The following is a 25,695-nucleotide window of genomic DNA, read 5'->3' on the forward strand; positions in this document are numbered from 1 at the left end:
GATTCCTAAGTTATTTTGAAGGTGTCTTATATTTCCTAAACCTTCTGGACAGCCTTGGAGATTTTTACTCTTGGTCCTTATCGATTGTTTTATTACCAGGTCTATCTTTTCTTTCTTGAAACTTCAGTAGAAATCAATAATCATTCTAAACAAGGATTCTGCAGACACGCTAATAAGAACTAAAGTTTTTTTTGGCCTGGTTGCTACTTTTAATTTGTATTGTATGAAGGTTATACTTTGTCACAACTTTGTCACGTTGCAAGAGGCTGTGACCTTCATTTTAGCACCACACACTTCAAGTGAAGGATATCATTGCCAAGAAATTTGTAAAGTAATCTACATTTGTGTCAATAGTATATTCATTACAGGGAACGTTTGATTTTCATAATTTCAGTTCCCCTTTTTTTTTTTTTTGTTCTCTTGGAAATTTCATAGTCATACTCAGAATCCTCCAGTGTCTAATGGATAGATACGTAGGTGATTTGGGGGAAAATACAGTCATTTTGGCACAGAATTGCACACCAGACACTTCAAGCTGTGACTGTCCAGTGGCAAGACCTGAGTGGGATTCAGCTTTACCATACCTTTCTCATGGCTAAAATGGAACCCTGTAGTACCCCATCCTCATCTTCTGCTCCAGAAGGTTACAGGCCTCTAAAGGTCCTGTCATTTATTTCTGTCATTATTTATGTAGATATTTGTATTCTTCTCCATGTGGCTGCCTCACACATCCTAGGACATCTAAGATCATCTCCATTTAGGGTCCTATCCCAGATGCTCTTCTTCAGCTGCTGGGGAGGAATCATCTGTTTAGAACCAAACCATCTGCACTCAATCTGATGTTGCATCAGTGGTTCTGTCTGTTCTCCCATCAGTTTGTTGCTGTAGGAATGCAGCAACAGTCCTGATTTGCTCAAGATTTTCACTGTCATCTTGAAGCCTGGTAGATATTGAGCTGTCACATAGCTCACAGTTTTCAACACTTATCTCATCATGTTCATATCTGTCTGGGAAGCATTATGTAGATCAGTCAGCTTGCATTGTTTTTTAATAGGTTGTGTGCAACAACTTGATAAAATCTGATCCAGAAACATGCATAAAATCGAATTTCATCTGCTTCTGGATCAGATTTTATTCCTCTCAGGGCACTCATATTCAAAGACAAAGACTTTACTGTTCTCCCAGTGGTTTTATTCAAGGATACACCTGTCTACACCTACTGCTGCCATATTGGAAGTGGCCAAAATAGCTGAAAAGTATTTAATTAAGGAGAGGTTTCAGAAAGCAGATGGGGATTTCTGGGCTTCTTTAGAGCTTGTTGTCTCTACAGAAAGATTTGCATAAAGACATGAGTTCTTGGGTCCTCGATGCAGCTCCATTCACACAGGTTTACTCATAACTTGTACCAGCATAAGTGGTTACCTCTTTGCTGGTAAATTCATCGGTGCCAGCAGACAGGTTTGGTACTGTACACACTGTCTGTGCTGTTCAACTCTTCCACTCTCCCCTGGATACCAATCTGGCTCATGCCAAATAGCACAATTGCAGAGGCTGCAGGACCTGAATGCAGTGGAAAAAGTTTCTCCTAACTGTAAGGGTAGCGTGAACAAATATTTAAATGTTGTTCATGCTATTGCATAGCTATCCTGTATTATTCTTTGCCAATTCAAATATATTTGCAACTGTTCCTTAAAATGGTGTTGCTAAGAGTGTTCTTAATAGACTTCAAGATTATCTTACATTATTGTTAGAGCAAGCTATTTCAATCAAGATTGTGTGTCCCTTATATTCAGTATTTTATACTGATGACCATTCCAATAGCGCTGTTAGATTAGTTGTCAGACTTAATTTCTGCATTTTAAAAAATTGAAAGCGTTTAGGAAAGGATTCTTTATTATGGGAGAGTTTCTGGGTAGCTACAGAACATGGGAATGTAAGAGGTATTGCACTTCAGGCTGATTTTGCTGCGTTGGCATCACTCCTGTTGACTTCCTTGGCATCAAAATCTTGCCCAGAAATTCTGTTGTTGCAGTGTCTTTTGGGAAAGCAGTTAAGCAGAGACTCAACACACCAAAGTTGCATACCCTGACTGTGCTTTTGATTTCCAAGAAGTCAATGAAATCTTCTGTTTTGTCAAATTCCATGGCGAGACATCCATTTGATTGCATTTCATCTATAGCCTTCCTGCATTTGGGTGTCTTTATGCTGCACCCATTTCCCTGTTTGGAAAACATTCCTTATTCTGTGACAGGCCACTGAGAAACTGTTTTGATCTGGAATGCCAGCAGAATTTTTAAAACAAACCAATAAAATGTGGATTTGAGTACACAAAGGGTATTTACTCAAGATTTTTAAAGGCAACCAAACATGAAGTTGCTGAGTAACTGGGCTGCTGTTTAACTTGGCCTTTTTGCCAGAGGAATTGGGGGTTACAAATAAATGATTTTTGAAAAGGTGACCTGGGAGATGCAGGGAGTGGAGTCCCCCAGGGATCACTGACTGGACCTGTGCTCTCTCCTATTTTCACCAGTGGTCTGGAAAAATAGGTGAGGAGAAATAGGTGACAAAATATGTTGACAATACAAAATTCTTCAGGTTAGTGAAAAATCAGGCCTGAACAAGAAAAACACAGCAGAACATTCTCACCGGAGGGGAAAATGGTCCTAAGAATGCAGAAATAGCTGTGTGGTCTAAATAAGGTATTTTTGCAGCTGAGAAAGGATATTTGTGAAACTGTGAGCTGTGGCAAGAAGGCAGATAGTGTTAACAGTCTTTAAAATGCAACAGAAAAGAAGATAAAGCATTATTTGCAGATGTATAAATCCATATTGTGCCCTCAAGTGTGTATGCAATTCTAATTCACTTCCTCTGCATCTCAAAAAGGTTTTATTGAACTTTGCAGAGTGAAGTTTTTAAAATATCAAATTTTTTTATTTATTCTTTTGGGGTTTAAATCCATGTTAGGACAGGGAGACTAGACTAGAATTATACAGATGAAGATTCTTCTAGTTTGGGGCGACACAAATGGAGAGACAGAATTTATTTAAGTACAGAAAATTATGAATTGTGTAATTGGCTGAATAGGAAAGCAGAAGGGACAACAGTCAAAGTAAACTTTCATGACAGTATTAGGGTTTTTTTTATTATTATTAAAAAAGGAAACACGTTTGAATCAATTAGCAAAAGTTGCAGTTTGTTTTCCCAGCGTTTGTAGGTTCAAAAATTAAGAACGCATTCATAATTATCCCCTGATGACTTATTAAACATGATAGCACAATCTCAGACCTATAAAATATCAAAGCCAGCAATTGCTGGAAGTTGGGAGAATATATCTGTATTTTTTTAGAGTCCTTGATTAATCAATTTCTGCAGTTGAAGATATGGAGCTAGAAAGTGTACTGTCTACTGCAGATGTTATTACAGATAATGATATACTAGAAGTGCACAATTCAGCAAAGAACCTGCTGAATTGTGCAGAGCAAATGGTGTAACTAATAATCTTTGAATCATTTCAGGCATTTGGAGGAAATCTGCTGTATTTTATTTCAGTGCCAGCAACACCTGAATGATATCTGTCTTCACTGTCCACATGCTTTAAATGCAGTCTCCAAATCCGCCTCTTTCTTCTCAAATGAAACTTCATGATAACATATAAAAAGTCAACAGAAATACAACACAGAATGACAACAAGCCATTCATCCTCTGACTGTTTGGGCTGGCTGAAATTGCTGAGCTTCCTCACGATGCTCAGTCAGTCACCCCTACCCTATGCTCAGATTTGAATTGCTGCAAAAAAACACCCCCCCTACCACTTTCTAGAAGCAGCAAATCCACTTGTTTTGTTTATTCCCCATATGAGACTCTTTCTCTAGCTTTCTGTGGAACTCTAGGGATGGAAGAAATACTCTCTGGTTTCCTCACTTCAGTTTTTAGACAAGATGTCACTGTACTTTTTGAATTTGTTCTCCCAACCTTGGGCTGCTTGAAGACTCTTGGGTTTCATCATTCATAGACTGGAAAATGTGGATCACATCCTACTGTGCCTTCTTAGTACTTTACTACCATGGATATCATTTACTACTAGATTTTTTTTATTGAGGATAGTAAGTTTAAATACATTCATTTAAATACATTCATCATACTGATTGTATAAAATGGCAGCAGCTGAAATAAGAATTCCACAACAGGAGAGTTTTATTGTGGAAGAAGAGTGTTGCGGTGCACAAGTCTGATAGGAGTTTCTCTGTTCCTTTGCCAATAAGATAGACAGCAATAAAGTGTTTCTTAATAAAATTGATGAACAGAAACAACATCATTCTCTCCTCTGGGCTCAGGTGTGTTATCAGAATCATCACAGCTTGATGCCGATTGAATCGAGCACATCAGGCTCCAATGCCAGTTGAATTTCCACAGATGACATAAATATGCTCTTAGCTCGTGCCAAATGTAAGGTAATATGACCGAGCTTAATCCTTAATCCTGAAATATTTACTTTGTCTGATGGCTGTGTGCACAAAACTGTTGTGACTCATGTGAAGTTTGACTTGACCATGTATTTAACTCGTCCTCATAAAATGTTTTTCATGGTAAGTAGGTTGCCCTAAAAGAGCAATTAGCTTGAGGTAGGAGTGCATATAGAGCGTTGCTTCAAAGGTCTACCCTCATATGGTGAGAGCCAACCCTGCATTCCTTCTCCCTTGCATGGCAATAAGTCTTTCCAAAGTCTAAAAGTGGTTTTGTTCAGGCCTACCAGCACTTTTTTCCTTTTTGGATTTCCTCCAAAACCTTTATATTCTCTCTTGTGCCCAACACCCTTTTTTTCCTTCTTCTTCTTCTTATTTTTTTTTGAATTTTTATTTTTTTAATTTCTTTCGCTCCCCCAAAAACTTCATGAATCCAGAACTGGACAGCGAGATAGAACTGAAATCAAAATCCTTTCAAGATGAAGACATTTTAATGCAATATGAAGATCAGTAAATACTCTGTCCTACGAGTATACTGAATTGGCAGTTGTTTTTGATATGAATATTCTATTTCAGCTTGCTACATCTTGTACCTAGATAATCCCACAAGCAGCAATGTATTGATGGTATTTCTTCGTATGCTGTTAGTCTTGCTTTATAATATGCTCAAAATGTTTGTCTTGGATATTTTTTTTCTTTTTGTTAAACAGAGGGAACTGGTTTTTCTGGATTATATTTTGTTATTTTTGAATTGACAAGTTGGATGTTACTAGAAAGTAACTGTAAGGCCATCATATTTTGCAGAAATAAGGGAGTTACCTCTCTTTCAAAGAATAATCTCATGAGCCAACTGAATATGAGGTGGTTTGAGAAGATTGCAACTGCAAAACTTAGCTTCTTTAATTTGAGAATGGAAATTTTAGAATATTTTCATGACAAAATATTTTGTCCACACACTATTGTGAATATTTAGAATTTGCTCACAATGGGCTCCACTAATTCCAACAATGAAGGGTGTCTGTGTGTCTCTTTTTTTGTTTGATTGTTTTCTTTTACTCTTCATTTTGTTTATAAGTACCTTTAGAAGTGTGGGAGAGGTCACTGAAAATGGGATTAAAAGCATTTGTGAAATCAGAACAGAAATGGAAGGCTGGGATCATAACGGTTTTGGATACTTCCTCAGATCTGAGGAACATCATGGTAAAGCTGCCCTGTTTTAGGCAGGATTTTGGTGTATATAGGGTAATTGCTGCAATGGGTTGCACAAGACTTCCAGAAGCGCTCAGGAACAGTGTAGGTGAGTTTTTAATTCTGCCCTTCCCTTTTTATAGCTCTGCCTTGCGAGACAGAGTATTGTGGTTTCCATTTAATCACCTTTGAAATAATTGTCCAATTACACAATAATATATTGCCAATCCTTCATAAGTTTCACGTGTTTCAAAATAGACAAGGGAGTGGTGTTGGAGACACCTGCAATTGAGGACATTGGTGGAGAGGTGAGAAAATGGAAGATATGTGTAGTGATCAGTAGCAACTGCAGCGTTAAAGGTTCTCCTCTTCAGTGTGAGGTCGAAATGTCTCTGCTAAATAGAGAAGAAGACTCGCCTCCAGGTCTAAGGTCTGAGCTTTGATGAGATGAAATGTATTAATCACAAGTCTCTGTTCTGTATTTTCAGAAGAATGGCGTGTCCAATGGAACTCTCTACAAAAAGACATTTATTGAGCACTTTGAACAGGCACCAATGTATGTCGCAGTTTTTACTTTCGTGGGTTTTGCAGTGGGAACGATATTTGGCTACCTGCGAGATTTTATGAGAGCCTGGGGACTAGAAAAACGTAACGTTGCTGCAGAGAGAGAACAACAAAAAGTATGTATGAAAAAGATATTATGTATCCACAGCTGAGTTTTTTTCCCCTGCTTGCAGGTGATTTACAGCAACCTGTTGAACTAACAAGGAGTGCATCTTTCATCTCAGAGAGCATTGCATAAGGATGAGGGCAATGACACACACTGCAGTAGTTATATGCATGTGTACTCTTATGTACATATATATATATATATAAATAATATATGTAAAATCATGATTTTTACCTAGAGAGATGTTCACCTTGTTACAAGAGTGCCATAATACTCTCAGCAAAATAGAATTTCAGCATATTAAGTCGATCCACAAAAAAAAAAACCTCAGGAATGCCTTGTTGTTAAATATATCGTGTTGTCAAATCCCTTAAGCCCCGATCTTCCTTTGTCCCACCTGGCTGCTTTCACATCCACAGGCAGTGATTTTTGTAATTGCTGGCTTATGTTTCCTGAACTGCTGCTCACAGAGCGCTCAGCAATCATGTCCTGGCACAAGGTGAATGTAGCCTGAATTCTTGCGTGTTCTGACTTGGAAATTTTTTCATCCCACATAGTTCTAAGTGAAACTTGCACCTTAGCAAGATCAGTTGCCTTCCATCTTTGTTTAGAATTTTTGGTTGCTCCTCTTTCTTTCTGTAGTTTGAGTCACCATTTACAGTAACACCTGGCAAAATGAAGGAAAAATGGGAATAGTGTTACTGTTCCTCTTACAAATAAAATTCCTGAAATTGTTTCCTGGTTTATCTTTCCGAAGCTGCGTGCACAGCTTAATGAATATCATTTTCAGTTCGCTTCATGGTTTGGCCATTTGTTGATTCCAGTTATGCCAGTTAAATTTTCTTGTCCCTCACCATGGATTACATGTTCATTTAGTTCTCCTACATATGTTAACTACATGCCATGGTATTTTATCAGGTTTTTTGTATCCAGTGTCTGGCAGAGATATATTGCTGTTTCATATAAAACTTTGTTTAGGTTCCTTACATTCTTTAAATTTAGCTTCCAAGTAAAATCCATAAACAGAAATTGTCAACCAAACCGGTTGTCTTAACTGGCTGTTTGCATGCCTAGTCTAGGCCAGCAATGCCCAGATCATTTACACTGGAGTAGTTTTTATCTAATGTATCCAGCATTTCTTGAAATGTAATGAGTTGTTTATCCTAGTTTGGCAGTCTGCTCCACACATAGCAAGATGCTCAATTTGAAGCAGTTGGTTTCTCCGAGTGAAAGAATCTTTAATTTTTTCATTTCCAGCTTTCAAGATACATTTGGAGAGTTAAACCAACTTGTTGACTGTTTAAAAAAAACCCAAACAATTGACAACACTCCCCCTCCCCCAAGAAAAAGAACCCAATCTAAAAGCACAAGCAGACAAACAAAAAATGATGAAAAACTTCACCTCTTAAACAATCCAGCACTGTGTTTCAAAAGAATTAAAGTAAGATAATGGAGGTTTAGAGTTGTGTGTGATATAGGAATATGTGGCTGTTACAGCTCTCTTTTCACTAATGAATCCATTTTTTCCTTGTTAATTTGAATGACTTGGGTACAGAAGCAGACATTTGCCCAGCAACATAACCCTGTGCATGTTTTCAAACCAGGACTTTGTGCCACTTTATCAAGATTTTGAGAACTTTTACACCAGAAACCTCTATATGAGAATACGGGATAACTGGAACCGGCCAATTTGCAGTGTCCCTGGGCCACAGTTTGACCTCATGGAACGTGTTACAGATGATTACAACTGGACATTTAGGTGAGTCATCTTGCACTCTTGCACCTCTCAGCTTCAGAAGAGTACTCCTGGTACATCTGCAAATTGCTGACAATCTGACCCTTTTCCTCTGAAAGGGTTTGGAAGCGGAGTATGGATTTCCAAGTCAATCACAAGAGGGTTTGTTTGGCTGTGTCAGCACAAGTAAAACTGCCGATGCCTCATTTATAACACCAGACCTTTACTCAGAATATTACAACAAGATTTCTTGTATCCCTTGGTTAGGATTGAAATCACGATTTCTTGCATTGCGTGAATGTGGCCTCTTGCTCTCACAGTGAGTCTTTGGCAGTGGGTTTTAAGCAGATTACAGCTTGAAGATTTCGGTGTATCACAACTGAATTAAACAGCTGTGGGAATTCAGTGCATAGACAGTGTGTAGGTTGACTATATTTCAGTTTAGTGAGAATGCATCTTGGTGTTTCCCACATTATTTTCATCATGTTTAATTCCTCTCTGTGTGAGACTTTGTGGAAGTTGGTGACAATTTGCTTGAAAAATTGGTGTCTCTAAGTTGTTCCTTAAATGAAGCCTTAGGTTGGTTTATTTATTTAAATCCACAAAAGCAGCCTTTCACCTAATAACCAGTATATTGCCATCTACAGCTTGGCTTCTAGAAAACATTCTGGCCAAGAAACAGTATTTAGCCAGAAAAAAGAGAAAGGCTGTGAAAACTTTTGTGTTGTTAAAGGATTATAAATTCCCAAACAGAACAAAATTTGGTAGGAAAATTTTGGTGGTTTTTTTTTTTTCCTTTTCACTTGTTGTTGGAGAGAAAGTTGCGCTGATGTTTAAAATATACTTTAATTCTAGGTTTACAGGAAGGACTATCAAGAATGTAATCAATATGGGTTCTTATAACTACCTCGGCTTCGCAGAAACGGATGTTAATGCTTTGAAAACTGTGACCAGAGAGTTAGAAAAGTATGGGACAGGAGTCTGCAGTACCAGACAAGAAATGGGTGAGTAAACAGCTGGATGGCCACCAAGGTCTCTGTAATTATTTGCTTTTTTTCACAGATATCTTGAAGGAATCAGATACTTAGAGAATTTGAATCGTGTCAGCAATTGTTTCATAATTCAAAGGCTTGCTGTGTTTTATTTGTTATCACATGAGAGTTGTTTTTTTTTCAAAAGGAAAAATAATACTGACTTTTGAAAAAGCAAAACTAAATGCCTGGGATTTTTAATGGTGGAAGGAACTGCCTTATTTTTTGAGAGAAGTAAAAACCACATGGAGACTTCAAGAACTGTTCTAGGGCAAATCAGTTGCATCACAGATTTGTATCAGTTACCACACACAAAGGTTTCAGATTAGTAAAATGAGCTTTTACATAATTTTTGTTCTTTAATCCCATGTTCTAAGAGCATATTGAAATGTTTTGTGAGGCATTACTGGCACAAAATAGAAATTTCTAGTGTGCCTTTAAGGAAAAAACTCAGGAGGGCTCCATCTGATTTTTTGGTTTGTTTGTCCTGTATGATTTGTCTGCTTTGTTGGTTTGTGGGCTGCATGGAGTGTTAACTTTCACTTTATATTTTTACACAAAGCCATGCATTCTTAATAGTACAATCAGCTTATGATTTCAGAGAACATTTCAAGCCATAGAAATGCCAGGGATGGTTTCTCTTCAGACTTTATCTTTCTTAGGAGTTAATTAAAAAAAAAAAAAAAATAAAAAAAGGGTAGACTTGTCAGACTGGAGAAGTCTTTTATAGACCTTTTTTTCCTAATCCAGCAACTTGAAAAAAATTTCAGTTTGTATCTCTTGAAGTAAACTCTGTTCCTCCAGAAATCTTACACAAAAAATACTATTTTGGGTCTTTATTACCATCTCATTTCCAGATGAAACCATAACATGAACCTTGTCACCTGCTTCTTATCTTGTCAACGTGCTCCGATTTGCCAATAATAACTTCGTCAGTGACACCACTCAGAGAAGGTTTACAGATTGACCTAACTTTCCTTTTGTAGGTGACCCATCTGGTGACTGCACTTTATTATTTAACCTGAATTGTATGCTTGAAAGTGGTCACCATTTCTAGTCATCTAAGGCACTGAAGGAAGCTTTCCCCCTGTCTTTTTTCTCTTGGATTTTGCCTAAGAATATTCCAGCACATCTAAGGTTATGGCTGGTGTCACTTATTCTTTAGCTTTTGCAGAATTTTTTTAGTGGAAGATTTGTGTAACCTTGACTTATTCTCAAAAAAAAACCAACAAAACCAACTTATTAAAAGATTTTTCATTCATTGGCCCTAGCTCTGTTGCAGCCTGTCTGTCACCAAGACCTATATAAACAACCTAAATAAGCCTCATAGTGTGGTACCCTCTTTCCTTCCTCCTTTATCCACTTGAGCTGCCTCAGCTCTGCTCTCATCACAGATTTGGAAAGTTCTCCGTTAAATATAAATACACATATACTTTCAAGTGAGGTAGGGAAGGGTCTGTATGAAAGGTCTTACCCTTTTTTAACTATCATTTGTCATCTTCGTCTTGGATAAATAGAACAGACTGGGTTTGTTTCTGGGCAGATCACATTTCAAAACTTTTTTGTTGCTATTGTGTGGCTGAGCTTAAGTGGTTTGAAGTAAAAATGCAGTGAGCTGCAGGAGCCAAGGCTGTAAATTGCCTGTGCGGTCTTAATCCAAGAGAGCACTTGGACATGTTTATATTTTCAAGCTAATTGACTTTGAAAGTGCTGCTCTGCTTGTGTGTGCATTTAAGTGTTTGGCATGCTTGAGTTTTACCAACATCTCTCTTTGAGAAGGATCATTCCACTACTTTGAGAAGATTTCAGAGGGAGGGGAAAACAAAGAAGACATAAATGAAAGTGATTTGAGTGATGTTTGAGAGAATACATGATGGTAAAACTGTCCTTTGCACTCTTCTGCCTACACTCCTCTTATAATTGTGCAGTCTGTGGAGTAGGTGTGTAATGCTGTCATATAAGAGTGTTGTTTCAGGTAGTTTGCTCTCAGAATAAGTTGATGTGGATGTTTTAATGTGGTTAAAACTGATAAAACCAGTGGCTGACCTACCTAGATTTGTCCTCCCTAAAAAGATTAAAAGCTTTCCACTCCATTTTTAATTCCATGCTCTTTTTAAATGAAAATAATAAATCACTTCCTTAGTAAACAGTGTCATTTAAGACATGTTTCTGAGGCTTCTGTGGGATTTTGAATGTGAAAGAAAAATACTTTCCTTTTTTAAGACCGAGCTAGCTATTATCCCTTAGGAGCAAGATCTTGGAGTTATAGGTAGTAGTTCTGTGAAGGTATTAGCTTATTGTTCAGTGGTCAGAAAGCAAATCAAACACTAGGAATTATTAGGAAGTGAACAGAAAGCCAACCCCAGAGCCTTAGCGTGCTGCACAAAGCTGCTGTTTTCACCTAAATGCAGGAGGCAGCTCTCCACGCTGGAGGCTGGCAGACCCAAGGAATTGTTTGTAAGGAAGCTGCAGATGCCAGAACTTTACACATCTTTGCATTCCAAGGGGCACTGACCACAGGCAGAGGAGAGATCATTGATAGGAACTAGGAAAACACAAACTGTTAATCTGATTCAGGATGTCCTTAAGCTGCAATTAGTCAGAAGCTGGGGTACTACTGTGTATGTTTGTCTTGCCTTCATTCTACCCCAGACATCAGTACGAGACCCCTGTCAGATGAAGGATTATGAGTAAAAGGGACTTTTTTTGTTGTGTCGTACATTTCATACTAGTTGTTTAGCATTAGTTAATATAATTATTTGTTTCATATTAATTTGTATTATTACTTACATGCCTACAGCCATTGCTAGACAGTCATTAACAATGAACCTGTTGACTGGCAAATCATCATACACATTTGGTTTGAAATAGGAACACACACATGCTTGTATTGTTAAGAAGCTGGGCAGTATTTACAACAAAGGTAGCATATAAGGAACTAATGAAGCAGTAACCTGGCTGTTTTCAGTGTCTCTGAGTACACTAAGATTAGAAAGGTGTTAAAGGAAGATACTTAAATCAACAAGAAAGAGATGCACATAAGCCTGGGGCATGTCTTCTACCAGCAGTGGCTTGGGTAAGTGCGTGAAAGGGGTTGTTTGCAGATGGTAGGCAGAAGGCAAAACCCAGTGATGATGGGTCTGCTTAGAGGGGAAGTACTTTTCAGTGGGATGACAGTAGTCCCTGAAGGACCTTGGTGGCAAAAATTTAAGCATAAATAAAATCGTTCGGAAAATGTCAGAGCAGCTGGAGATGTAGAAATGGAGAAAGATCCTCTTGGTCAGAGGGGCAGGCTGGGAGGAAGGATGGGACCATTCACCTGGAATGGTGAGAGTATTCTGAGCACATCTGAGAATGGTGAGGTTAAACTTATCGAAGCCAGAGGAGAAGATGCTGCATCAACTGTGTGAGATGCCACGGGAGAATACAGAGAGATCTGCACCTATATCTGACAAAATTGTTGAAGGATTTAAGTAACCACCCAGTACGTAAAAGTGGCTACAAGAGAGCTGGGGAGGGACTTTTTACAAGGGCATGGACTCTTAGTACAAGGGGGAATGGCTTTAAACTGACAAAGGGCAGGGTTAGATGAGATTTTAGGAAGAAATTCTTCACTGTGAGGGTGGTGAGGCACTAGAATAGTTTGCCCAGAGAAGCTGTGGCTGCCCCATCCCTGCAAGTGTTCGAGGGCTCTGAGCAACCTGGTCTAGTGGAAGGTGTCCTTGCCCATGGCAGTGGGGTTGGAACTAGGTGGTATTTAAGGTCCCTTCCAACCCAAACCATTCTATGATTCATTCCATAAGTAACTGGACACCAACCATTCAAGTAACTGGAGTGTTTGGAACGTTAGGGTATTTATTGTACACTACCCCCAAAAAATCTCTGTGCCATGTTTTATGTATTATGATCTACCTCTCAAAAGTGCTATTTTTTAGCTTAATAAAAAATGCTGGCAAGTAGGAATCTAAATAAATTGGAAATAGCATGTATTCCTTCTATACAGTGGGGAAAAAAAGAAAGAATGACAACTTGAACGTGAAGTCCTTTTTTCCCATGCAAATTAATGTATTTTAATGGCTGGAGTGGGAGCTGGCTACTCTTGGAGGCAGACTCACAAGCCTTTTGTCTGAGCCCATCCTGTCATTCTTTGTTTACAGTCAGCCTTTTCTAAGCAACATAACTGAAAATTACTGACAAACAGGCAAATTAATCTCCCGGTTGCTGCTTGCAGATGATAAGAAAATCAGCAAAGTTACACTTCTTTTAAGATAAGGCAGATTACCGTGCCCTGAACACACTCCTAGGCTTAGCACCAGGCTGGTGACAGGACTGTCACATGGACAGCTGGTAGTTCCAGTGCTCCATTTATCTAACTCTCCATTATTCCTTATGGAGATGATCTACGTGAGTAACTGGAGCAAATGTATCATTAGTGCTACTTAAGCAGCCAAGCAGGATTCCTGCCTTTTGAAATCCTTCTCCTGTGATTATGCCTTGGACCAAAAGACAAGATGGAGCCTGCACAGAACACTTGCAGGGTGATTCACTCTGGAGGGCATGGTTAGGAGATCACCCTTTAACACCTAACTTGCACTCAGTTGTAGGGCTTTTTGTTTTATGTTTGATTGTGATCTGATTTCTGAAAGGCAGATCTGAAAAAATCTGTGCCAACATTTAGTAGCTCCATCCCCTTCACTTCCTTCTGTTGGGTTTTAGGGCCTAGTATAAATTTTTAGCAGCATTTCAAGACGGTAAAAATATGTATTTCTCCATTCTTTGTATTATATCACTTCCAAGCTTTAATTAGGGCTGGCTTGTTTTAAACTCAGTACTGACCAAACACAAATAAATGGTGCATTTTTTCAGTTAAGAGATAGAGAGAAAAAACTAAAGTTCCCATAATTTACAGTTTCCAAGTAGGAGCTTAGGGAAAATGTAAATGAGAATCCGTGTGTGCGTGTATATACATTTCATAACCTTGGCTACTTTCTGGTGTGGTATGGTATAAATTAGGAAACATGAGAGGAATTTTCTTTTGTCACTTCTTAACTAACATTATTTTCCTTTTTGTGCCTACCCTCTCGTAAATAGCTTATCCAGCTTCTGATCAAAGGGTCGGGTTTGTTCCTGGTATTTCACCATTGCAAAAGTATGCTTTGCAAAGCAAGATTAGGTTCTGGATAGTTCACCTTCTGGCAGGTGGAATTGAAGGTGTCCAGAATAACTTAAGGGTTGTGTGACTTGTTTAAAACTTAAAATATCTCCTGTATATGATGTTATCTATCTACGTACATGCAAATATTTAGATACTTAAGGTACTGCCAGAGGTTGGATTTAAAGTGTTTTATTAAACTTGTGTTTTTCTAAAGGGAAAAAAAAAAAAAAAAAGAAACGAAACCAGAAGGTCTAAATTAAACTGAAAGCTTTGTAAAAAATGAATCTACTTTTTTTTTTCCCCTGAGAATCAGTAAATCACACAGGTACATCATTAAATCTATAAACCCCACAGCATCTTTATGGTATGAAAAGCCTATCTGGTAGCAATGTGAAGAAAACTTGAGCATTTCCTTTCTCTCAAATGATTCCTCAAAACCCACCTATTTTGAGGCTGTTTTATGTGTTAAATGAGGCAACTACATAACACTACAGTGCAATTCTCTCCCTCTTTTGCCAGTATGCCTCATTCTACAAGTTCAGGCTTTGCTCTGGTAGTGGGCTCTGTAGGACAGTTGATACCATTTGCATCATGCACTCTGGAAGCATGGTGTAAAGAAATAATACCATTTCTACACCTTCTGTTTCTTCATCCTTCTATAAATAGCTCATCCAGTCTTTTGTAAAAGCGCGTTATGTGTCTCAGTGATACTATTTTTTTCATCTCTGACAAATGTACTAGCAGGGTGAGTTTGTGACCTTAAGTTTCAACTGTGACAAGGAAGTTCAGGTGTTTTGTTCTGTTCCCCACCCTCCTAAGGGTGCCTCTGACAAACCTTCATTTTCATAGCATAATGGCTCTTAATTCACCTGGGTGAGTCACATCGGGGATGCACAGGATTCCCAGCTCTTCCTTTTTCTTCCAGTGACTTGTTGCTTATATCAGTTTACTCCTCCAGCTTTTGGTTTAACTTGAGGCAAGCAGGGATTCTCCTGTCTTCTTCAGGATTCCAAACACAAAATTCTGTTGCAGGATCCTGTTGCCAGTTGTCAGCAGTTTAACCAGTCTGTGTCATTAATGCCCAAGAACCTGAAAGACTGTATTGAGCAGACTAACCAGTGGCACAAACCACCTTGCCCAGGCTGAGAGTGTCAAAGCTAAACAATGACTGTGCACCATGGGAAGTGCATTTTCAAGCTTCATCTGTCTAGCAGACTGACAGTGACTTTTGAGCCCAAGAGTATGGGTGATCCTATGAAAAAAGCCTGTCAGAACACAGTGTACTTCATGTTCCCTGTCACCAGAGTGCAGTGACAAGTTAATGGAGGGAACTGGGTCATCAGATTTTGAAAAGGAGGGGATTTGCTTTGGGAAGAGAGAAGTGTGGGAATCTGTGGAGGTGGCTACCATTGTGAAAGTCCACTTATGATAAGATCTTTGATCCTAATGGCTATACAGTCTTGGGTCACAGTAACTCCTGCTGTACCATAATGCATTCAGCTGTTCAGCAGGGAGGAAAAACTCAATTTATTTCATTTTGTCTCTTAAAGATGCAGGTACCCTTCTCTTTTTTTCTTTGTCTTAAATCTTTCCCAGGAAGTTTGTGTACGTTTTTTAGTTGTATCCCCACTGTGTGAGTCCAAACCAAGCTGTAGTTGGCATAAAAATCAGAACAGGTGGAGGATGGGGGAAATTTCTAATGTCTGTGTATGGGGCGAGTGTAGAAGTTATGTGTGTATACAATGTATTAATAAAAATGTATCCAGTGTATCACTTTTCATTCAGCAGATCATGATGCTGGTCTTGAATCTAGCAAATAGAAGACATTTTAAGGGCCATGATAACCTCACTTGACACCTCTAAGGTTGTATTTAAGGAAGAGCAGTGTAATTACTGCCTTTCTTATGTAGCTTGAGATGTTGATGTTGAGTTGTTTCAGCTTGTGCCAGTTCCTTTGGATCAAATTTGCATCTGGTCTGGTAGTGCTGTTTATGCTTGTTGCAGGGGTTGCTGTGACCAGCTGGGAATGCTAGTGGAACAAGCCTCAATACCAGCAGAGCGCATCTGCCCCCTTGTTTCCTCCAGTGGAGACAAATGAAATAATTGATGCCATTTACAGTGTCCAAGGACTGACTTATACTGGAGATATCTTAAGAAAAGATTAAATAAATGCATAATTTATTAAATAAATAGCCCATTTAGTTGAAACCTGGCAAAATGGAAGCTGATATGCTTTATCACCTCTGCTCAGTGTACACAGCTGTCATGAACCTCCCAGTGTCAGTACTGCTGTGTATTGTTTTGCTTCTTCAGCACCTCCTCTCCTACCCACACTATTGCTGTGACAATTAATGTAATTCAAAACCAGGGCTCATTCTGCAAATCTGTGTCATTCAGGTTTTTGTTTTGCAAACTGATTCCAGGTTTTACTCCAGGATTTGTGGGAAATAGCCATGTACAACATCATCTCCATTCACTCTTAGGATTACTAAATAATAAGTAGGGATTGGTCACTTTCGGAATGTTTCATCATCCCAAAATCAATAAAATTAGGTCCAAATATGCTGTTCCTTTGTGGGTCATCTAATAGATGCTTTAACAGAACAATCTGTATTGAGTCAGGCTCTTCTTGTTTGTAAAAAAAGAAAACATATGGTGCAACCCCAAAAAGCAATTTAGCTCCACCCCAGCAGCATCAGATTTATCCCTGGAAAAGTCAGGGACAATTTTGTCATGCCTTAAAATGCCTGCCTTGTGAAGCGCACGCTGCTTGTTTCTCGTGCTTTCACAATCCTCCTTCTAATTCCAGCTGTGATCACAGTGTGGTTGGCTTCAAGCTTCCATTTCAGACTTCATCTACTTTTTGTGTGCTGATATCCCTCAAGTGACAAAATAACATCTGCAGGGAACACTGAGGCAGCTGGTCATGCTGGAACTCTGAGTTGTCCGTGAGTGCTTGTAATCAGGTTGAAGACTAGCTGGGTTGAATTGGCAGAAAATATAGAACTAGCCATAGGAGTACACTCTGAGACCTGGGCTGGGCTTACAAGTTAAGATATAGATTCTCACCCACATTTCCAGTGAGCAGCTCAGCTCTGAAACACCTGGGTAGTTTTGTATTTCATGGAGCTTGGCTGCTAAATGGTGACTGTGTGCAGAGCCAGCATGTATCCATGTATATACTGGAATCTACAAATTCCAAAGGTAGCCACCCTCAGAGAGCTTCGTGCAGGGTCAGCTCACATCTACTGGAGGTTCTGCAGAGCCGGATTTTCTGTGTCCCATTGCATAACTTCTCAGAGCAGAGAGGCAGCCCCGCTCCTTGTGCAGTCAGTGTGATACAAGGAGTGCAGAGACACTCTTGAAGCTCTGCCAGAGTTGGCTCAGGTGTAGCAGAACCCAAGCAGGCTCTGTGCAAAATCAGCACTTCTGTTCTTTACTGGCCACGTAAATGTTTTTTCCACAAGCCACATGATCCTTGTTCCTTATCTCCTGGCTGCTGGAGAGTTACCTGGCTTCGTGATAGATACTTTGCACATTCTGTTCCACATGAATGTCATTCCTACTTCAGATATTTAAGGAGAAAAAATAATGAAAACACCACTTCACTGTACCAGCTTAGTGATGTTGCTGAAACTGTTCATCTGCCATTTATATTTGACTTTTTTAATGAGCTCTCCTCCGTGATGAAGTAAAGATCATCTTCCTGACTCATCCTTCTTGTTGAGACGCTGGCAGCCAAGCTTCTGCATTCCTCCATTCATCTCCCTTTGTCCATCACAGTGAACACAGCTTTCTTGTCCCATCAATTATAATTCACTTTGCCTATATTATTGTGACAGCAGTTTGTGCAGTGCAAGTGAGGTGAGATATTCACTTGCCTAATTTTTTTCTCCTGTTCCCTGATTACAGCCTTACTCACAGGGGAAATGCTTGGTCAGAATCCACACGCCGCTCTCTTTTCTTCCCCACAGATCATCCTGTAAGAGTTCCTTCTGCCTTGGTACCTGCAATGCACAGGCAGGCAATCAAAGACTAGAGAGCTGTCAAGTTGAGATGATTCCTTACTGTTCAAAGCTATTTGTTATCTCAGTCTCGTAACACCACCCTTTTGTTTGTTGCCTCTTGTATTTTGTCATCCTTCGCTGTGAGTTGGGCAGGAAGGATACTGCCTTTGTTGGGTAGCTGGAGCACCTTATTTATTTGGAGACTTCAGGCACTAATATTAGATAATTAACATGCCATAAAGAAGGCTCTCTAGTGTCGCCTTATCATTTATGTTTGTTATTGAGATGAAGGAAAGGGGAGAGTTATTATCAGTTATGGGGAGTGGAATAGTTTTTACCTTCCAAAGCAGAAACACTTTTGTTTGTCTATCCATGTAAAATCCTGATTAAGGATTTTGTACACGTATGTAGGCACTCAATTAAAAACAGAAAAATCTTGTCACTGATTTTTGTTTTCACATCCAGAGAGAATTTAAGAATGCCTAAAATGTTTTCCCCGCGTTTCCTACAAAAAAAAATTGAGGTATTTTTGCCCCCATTGCAAGGGAGAGAAAAAGGCAAAAAATTAATCTTCAGAATAAACTATGTCAAGAGTTGTTACAGAAAAGGGAAGCTTTTTTTCCACAGCAGCTGCTTTGCTGCCTTAACAGGAGCAGTATTTATTAGTATTAATCACAGCTAGTTTGCACCCTTGCTTTCTCTTGCATTACCCCACATGCACAGGATACAAATGAAAAACCTTAGTTAGAACTTAATGTCATATGGCTTAATAACACACTTCTGGCCTATTCTTTTGTACGTTTTTGTGCCTTAATAACTTCCACAGTTTAATGAGATTTAATATTCCCTGTGCTTATTTCTGCAGGTACCCTAGACAAACATGTAGAACTAGAGAAACTTGTGGCCACGTTCCTTGGTGTGGAAGATGCCATGGTGTTTGGCATGGGCTTTGCCACTAACTCGATGAATATTCCAGCCCTTGTTGGAAAGGTGAGGATGTCCTAAAGGAACACACACAGAACAATCGTTTGTTAATTGTTTGAACTACTGCTGCAGAACTCTGGGCACTCACTGAGTGGAAAGGCTTGGTCAAGGAACAAAGCTTGGTATCAGGAATGTGTGAGTCACAAGGCTGATGACCTTGTGACCTTACAAATGCTCCTTCACCGCTTTTGCTAGTGCTGAGCGGTTGCTATCACACATATCTAACACCTATTTGAGGATCGGGGATATGGCTGTTTAGCTCCTCTTAATGAAGTTGCTTCTCCCTAAAAGGTAAGCAGATGTTGTATCCCTTGACCAGGTGTTGTGGGGTGAAGTATTTGGGCTTGTAGAGATACTGCCCAGCTGCCTGTGGTGAAAGATGACTATTAGGATAGTTTTTACAACACTTTCAGAAAATAAAAAGCACAGTTCTTTACCATTCCTGATGAACAGAGCTCCAGCCAGTCCTGCCATGAAAGCTGACAGCAAATGCAAGTCTGAGGTTATAACCATATTACAAAAATTGGGTTCTTATTTGGTGGTGAAGGGGCTTCATCTCCAGTTTGGAGTACCTAACACAAAGGCATAAATATCCATCATCCTGTTAATCCTGACGGGGCATCACAAGCAGAGATGCTGTGCTGGAAAAGCTGGGAGCTCCTCTTTAGTTCAGCCAAGTGTGGAACAATGTGAAGTGTGTCATGCAAGAACAAAACATTATTTCCCTCTTGGTGGAGATGGAATGAATTCACTTTGTGGTGTACAATCAAAACTTCTTCTGAAACACCAGCATAGAGGTGAAGACACTTCTTCACTCACTACTGAAGAAGAATACAGCTTTTGCAGGAGATTTCTGAAATATGTGTATATGAGTGTTAGCCAGGGAGAGCTCCTTCAGCTGCCCAGAACATGAACTTCAGTCTGCAGTGGTGCTGGAGAAGTTATCCAGCAATTCCAAAGGGAACGGGTACAGAGAATTAACAAAGGTAAATTTATGAAATTGCAAAGGTAAATTTATGCAATTGCAGTCATACATAAGAGCTTAAGGTACTTGTCCCTTGTTTATAATAATTTTCCCTCGCTGACCTGGCCTTATGTGGAGACTCGAGCCCCTATCAGACATGAGATATCTAGATAAAAGTGGCACAAAAGATATTACTGTATGTATTATATATGTATTTAACAATTCAGTGTATATCATTATACAATATTATTATATACTACGGATATTGTGTAATTTGCCCTATGTTTGGGAGATTTTTTCCTGTGTTTTCCTCTGTAATTAAGCCTAGCAGCTACATTTTCTTGTCAAGGTGCATATCCACTTACTATTAGTGCTGCATACCAGTCTCTAGGCACTGTGAGAATCTCTCAATCTTGGCCTAATCCATGATTCCAAAGAAGTATTTACTTAATGTTGTGTTGCCTTTTGGGTAATGAAACCACAGCACAAGATGTTTAATGGAAAGCAGAGCTAAATTAGGGTTCAGGCTTGAATTTCAACTGTGAGTCCTGGCTCCTGTTAATATAATATACAAATTTACTTCTCCTGCATTTCTATTTTAGTTTCTAAAAACAAAATAAGTTTTCAACAGAGTTAATTAATAAAAAGTATACTCCAGGTCAATTGTATATGCAATTACCACAGAAAGGCTCTGCCTACTGCCTGAACTTCCCTCACATCATAATGGGGGTGGGACTTACAATCTCTCCTGATCTCATTTCTGCAGTGGAAAGTGCTGATGTCAGACCAGCCTTTTTTTTTTTTTTTTTTTTTTAATTACTCCTCCTTACGCTACTACTGTCATACACTTCATATATGGGGAGGTGGCTGCATTTTCCTCACAACTCAAAGTAGGCTGTAGGCAGGTGACAGAGGAAGCAACATTTCTGGATTTTACTGTAAAACAGTCCATCTTCAATAGGGTTATTCGCTACTTTTCAGTTACAGGAGAAATTTGATCCCATGAACCACCTGAGAATCTGATCCCACAGTTCCTGCCTGCCTTGGCAGTGCACTCTGGCACCTTCAGAAAAGTGGCATAAAATCCAGTTTGTGTTTAATACTTACAGCTTAACTGGTGCAGTTCTTTATCACAGATGGTTGGTTGTGCTGGCACACGTGTCAGCAGCCTCCCAGTTCGTGCAGATACTTACTGTGCTCCTTCTCCACAGGGCTGCCTCATTTTAAGTGATGAGTTGAACCACACTTCTCTCGTTCTGGGTGCGAGGCTTTCAGGTGCCACCATTAGAATCTTCAAGCATAATAGTGAGTATTGAAGTTGGAAAACTTTAGAGGCAGAGTTGTTCACACCTCAAAGGCAAGAATGCTTTCTTTCAATGCTCACTTTGCTGTCAGTTCCCAGGCAGAAAAGATTAGCTGTTTAATGTTACGAGTGATTTCTGATGGGAAAAATTAAGAGTTGCAATACTGTAATTACTGTTGTGTATGATTTATGTCATCAGATCGGACCTTAATTTCAAAATTCGCTGTCGTCTTAATCCCATGGCTGTCTTTGTGACATTCTGAATGACTCTGTGGTGTCATAATGGCTTTATTGTTATTGTCATTATAGCCCAGGCAGTAAAAACACGCTTACGAAAACATGTCTTTGTTTCCAGCAGGTTCAGTGCAGCCACAGTTCCATTCACATGGCATTACTTTGAAGCAGTTACTCTGAATTCCCAGGGGTCTAATACCAAAGATGCAGATGGCTATATCAAAAGCATCATCCCAAATATTCTTTCAAGTAGAATTTTAGCGTAGAAACCATGCATTAACTTTGCAGTGATATAGTTATCTTCTAAAATACTCATACTTTTTAACTTTTATTTAGTTAATAATGCTGCTGTGGTTAGTGTCAGAGACACTGGGACTGCCTTTGATGATGAGTTGTTCTTTTCCATTTTCCCCCATTGCAATTCCCCTTTCCATCCTCATTGCTGCCACCAAACAGTGATTGCAATAGAGGTTTAGAAGCTAGAGAAGTGGTGAGGAATAAGAAGAGAGATCTGATTACCTTTGTAAATAGCTAATACAGTCCCTTCTCTTTATTAAGTGTTGTGTTCAGCCCCAAGGAGAGCAAAAATTAATTATGCATATGTTGTAGAAGGCCTAAGGACGAGTTGGAATGAAAAATATACTATAATTATAATGTGAGATGTTGTTATAATTAATCTCTATTCATAATTTGGGCAAGAAGCAATTTCTGAAGATCATTCAAGAATTAAAGATCACCTGAACACAAATATTTTTACAGAAGTAATTATTCATAGATTAACCTGTAGCAAAACCCGGCTTGGTTCACTTCCACAAATCTGGATACACTAAGCATGGTTTCTGTACCAGTTTTGTGGGGCTTTTTTTCTTTGGTTGTCCAAAGCCTTATTCCATTCAGCGATGAACTCTCACTACTCAAACCCAAATGTTCTCTGTCTCTCACTTCCCACAGCATTTCAAAGAACATTCCAGTTTGAGGAGTGTGTTACTGTCAGTTGTGAAGACATCAGCTGGAGCTGTCATCCTCACTTTAAGGAATTTGGTCTCTAACCATCCCTCACTATTTCATTTCCCTCCCCAGAACCTGATATCTAAGCAGCCTCTGCTTGTGCTTATATAAATTTAAACTGATGCTCTTTTGAATAATGTGTGAACCTAAAAATATCAGTGAGCTATCCAAAAAGCACTAATCCAGCACTGGAAAATGTAGACAATTCCTTTAAGGGGCTCAGCAAACCTCAGTGGAAGCCCATCCAGATTGCTTTGGAAAACTTGTTTTCGAAATGAAACGGTGGAAACTTTTGCAAATACTGTTTGGAATTTGAGTGACAGCTTTTGTCACCACAGTTTTGTAGGCTTTGAACCTGAACCTAAGCTGCATTTATTAGAGAGCACTTCATGTGGAGAAGCTTCACACACTTATGCTTTCTCTCAGCCCACTGTGTCGGTTTGTTCGTTCCATGGTTAGAAAGTTCTTTCTTTTAATATTTCCTTAATCATACCGAGAAGTTACAGATCTCCAATAGCTTCTAAAATCACATGTGCAGAGATGCATGTCTGTGCCTTTTGCTTTGGAGGAAATAGGGTGTGTACTGGGGGAGATAGCACTGGAAGGTGTAATCCAGCAGGACTGCCTTTGCAGGATGCACAAAATAAAGCAGACAACCCTGTTCTCTGTGGATCTGGGATCAGGGAGTAGTGTAATACCTGTCAGTACAGCAAATTAAATAAGGACAGAAGTAACCAAACTTCCAGCTTAGGTTGGGAGGGTTCTTTTCAGTTAGACAGATGCTTGCTTTATTAGATCAGAACTGTGTTGCTTATAATCCCAACACACATAGCATATTTCGAGGCATGCCCAAATTGTCAGAGTATGTTAGTGCTGTCATTGTCATGCTTATGAACAGGGGAATTGAGCCATTCTCCATGTCACTCTGCTTGGTGTGAGAGCAAAGTTCCTTCTGCTCTATTGGCCCTGTGCACGAATAGAAAACTTTGCACCTTGAGTTACCACTTTTAGATCTCTAACAAGCATTAATTTCAGCATCATCCTTTTTTTTACGTTTGAAAACCCTCCCCTGTTCTAGTTAAAAAAGGCAATACCCTCCACCTCCTCTTTCTAAGGGATTGATGTATGTCATTTCATATACAAAAATTAATGACCCTTTAAAGAATCTGGCCCTGGGCATCAACTGGAGGGAGTTACTGCGTCAAAGGCATGGAGAGGGCCCTTTGATGAGCAGCTGGAACAATTCTCCAGCAAGGTGCAGAAAAATCACTCCCGCTCTGTTTTATCTTACATTGAAGACAAAGCAAGATATGCCAGTCAGTACCACCACTGGTGCCTGAGACACGCTCTCTGTGCAGCAGATTTGGAAGTTCCCTCCTTGCTTTGAGAATGCAGCTTGGGAAATCAGCCTTTATTCCATGCTCCCTTGTTGCTTTCATCAGCCTCTTGAAATGCTGTGTAATACCCTTGATAAAACTGCCAGGAACATATTTACTTTGGCTCCAACTTCCTTGGTTGCGGGGGTGGAGAAGAGACACTGGGAGAAGGGTGAGGTGTGAATGTTTGTTGCATTTATTATAAAAGGGGGGGGGGGGAGAATAATTATGTAACAATTTAGTGAAGCAATTATATATTTTCTGAACTAGCTGCTTCCTGAATATAATACAAAAAAAAAACTGCAGAGGGTGTGTGCTAGTAACCTCCCTTCCTAACAAGCTTGCAGATCTCTCTCCTTTTTCCCCCTGTTGTGGAAAAACTGGTGTTCTAAGAAAAATTACAGGAAATTTTGTCCTATGATAAAAATATTTCGAAGAAAAGAGAGTAAAATCTATTATTTTAAACTTGCTACTGAAGCACCTTCATCTTTCAAAAGCTATGCCATGTCTAATTCTATAAAACTGTGTGATTTTATTTCAAAGCATATAATTTGTAATGCTGGATTGATTTTTCATCTTTCAAAAGTAAGTAATTATGCTTTTATTATCAATAAAAAAATTATTTCACTGGTAAGACAAGAAATAATCTGTACTTATTACCTCAATTATATAGAATGTAATTCTTAATTCTTACAAAACTTAATGAAATTGTGTTTCAGTAAGTGGGTAGCTATCTTAGACATGACACTTTTCATAAAATATCTGAATAGATTGTCTAGAACAGACAAAATTTTTAAAACCCTCTGCCTTTCCCAAGTAAAATAAAAGGCATCCCTTTTGACAAAAACATTGCACAGGTGTATGAGAAGGTTTTCAAGCCTGAAAATTAATAATAGAACAAAAATGTGCTGTGCACCTGTAAGTCTGTTTGTATTTGGACGTAGGAATGTGCCCTGCATCCTGCCTGCCAGTGAACAATCCCTTCCTTGTAAACAGACAGGAATTTACAGGTCTGGGCTGAGAGAAGTGCACAGGCACACCCCTACAGATCATCTGTGTGAGAGAGATTTAAGAGAATATTCCATTTTAGCCCCATAACTAAAAAACTACTGAGCAGGACATTCCCTTCCCGTGGGCTCTCATTAGCACTGTCTTTAGTTTTTACCCTGCCCAGGTTATTACCAGCATGACAAAGGGGGTTGGGCCTTTTAGGGACTTTTTTTCTGTTGCAGGGATTTGTGAGTTTTTGTGCATGCAAGCAGCAAAGCTCAGCGCTCTGGAACCTCTGCTCTGATGAACTGATCTAGGGGATTAAATTTTTTTTTTTCTAATTTTATTTTAGGACCTCAATAGTCCTAAATGTATGTAGCAGTGTTTTAGTGGACTAAAGTTGTTCTGACCTGCCCATAAAGCATCTGCCTTTTTGTCTTTCTGCTGTGGTGTGATCACCATTCAAGTTACCATTTCCCAGGCAGTGATTTTTTTTTTAAGAAGCTAGGAAAGAGTTGCATTCCTACACTGGGAATGCAGGCAGCAGCATAGTCCAGCAACTGGTATGCAGTGGGAGAAAGTGGATG

General features: G+C 39.2%; 1 protein-coding gene across 4 annotated transcripts in view; it reads left to right on the top strand.

Moving 5' to 3' along the window:
* Window positions 1-25,695, top strand: part of SPTLC3 (serine palmitoyltransferase long chain base subunit 3) — a 126,143-nt gene that overhangs the window by 42,576 nt on the left and 57,872 nt on the right. For 3 of the 4 annotated variants that reach the window (XR_003571202.1, XM_027883574.1, XM_027883573.1), the window contains exons 4-8: window positions 6,140-6,331; window positions 7,926-8,080; window positions 8,912-9,060; window positions 19,115-19,239; window positions 21,409-21,502. Coding sequence is in view for 3 of the 4 variants with exons in the window: in XM_027883574.1 (XP_027739375.1) it covers window positions 6,140-6,331; window positions 7,926-8,080; window positions 8,912-9,060; window positions 19,115-19,239; window positions 21,409-21,502 (715 nt within the window). In the remaining variant the exon portion in view is untranslated. The remainder of the gene's footprint in view (window positions 1-6,139; window positions 6,332-7,925; window positions 8,081-8,911; window positions 9,061-19,114; window positions 19,240-21,408; window positions 21,503-25,695) is intronic. The other variant, XM_027883575.1, reaches the window with a different exon arrangement.

The sequence above is a fragment of the Empidonax traillii genome, unplaced genomic scaffold (genome assembly GCF_003031625.1).
Source record: "Empidonax traillii isolate 1590-97213 ecotype Southwest subspecies unplaced genomic scaffold, ASM303162v1 scaffold128:size1411021, whole genome shotgun sequence".
NCBI classification, from domain to species: domain Eukaryota; kingdom Metazoa; phylum Chordata; class Aves; order Passeriformes; family Tyrannidae; genus Empidonax; species Empidonax traillii.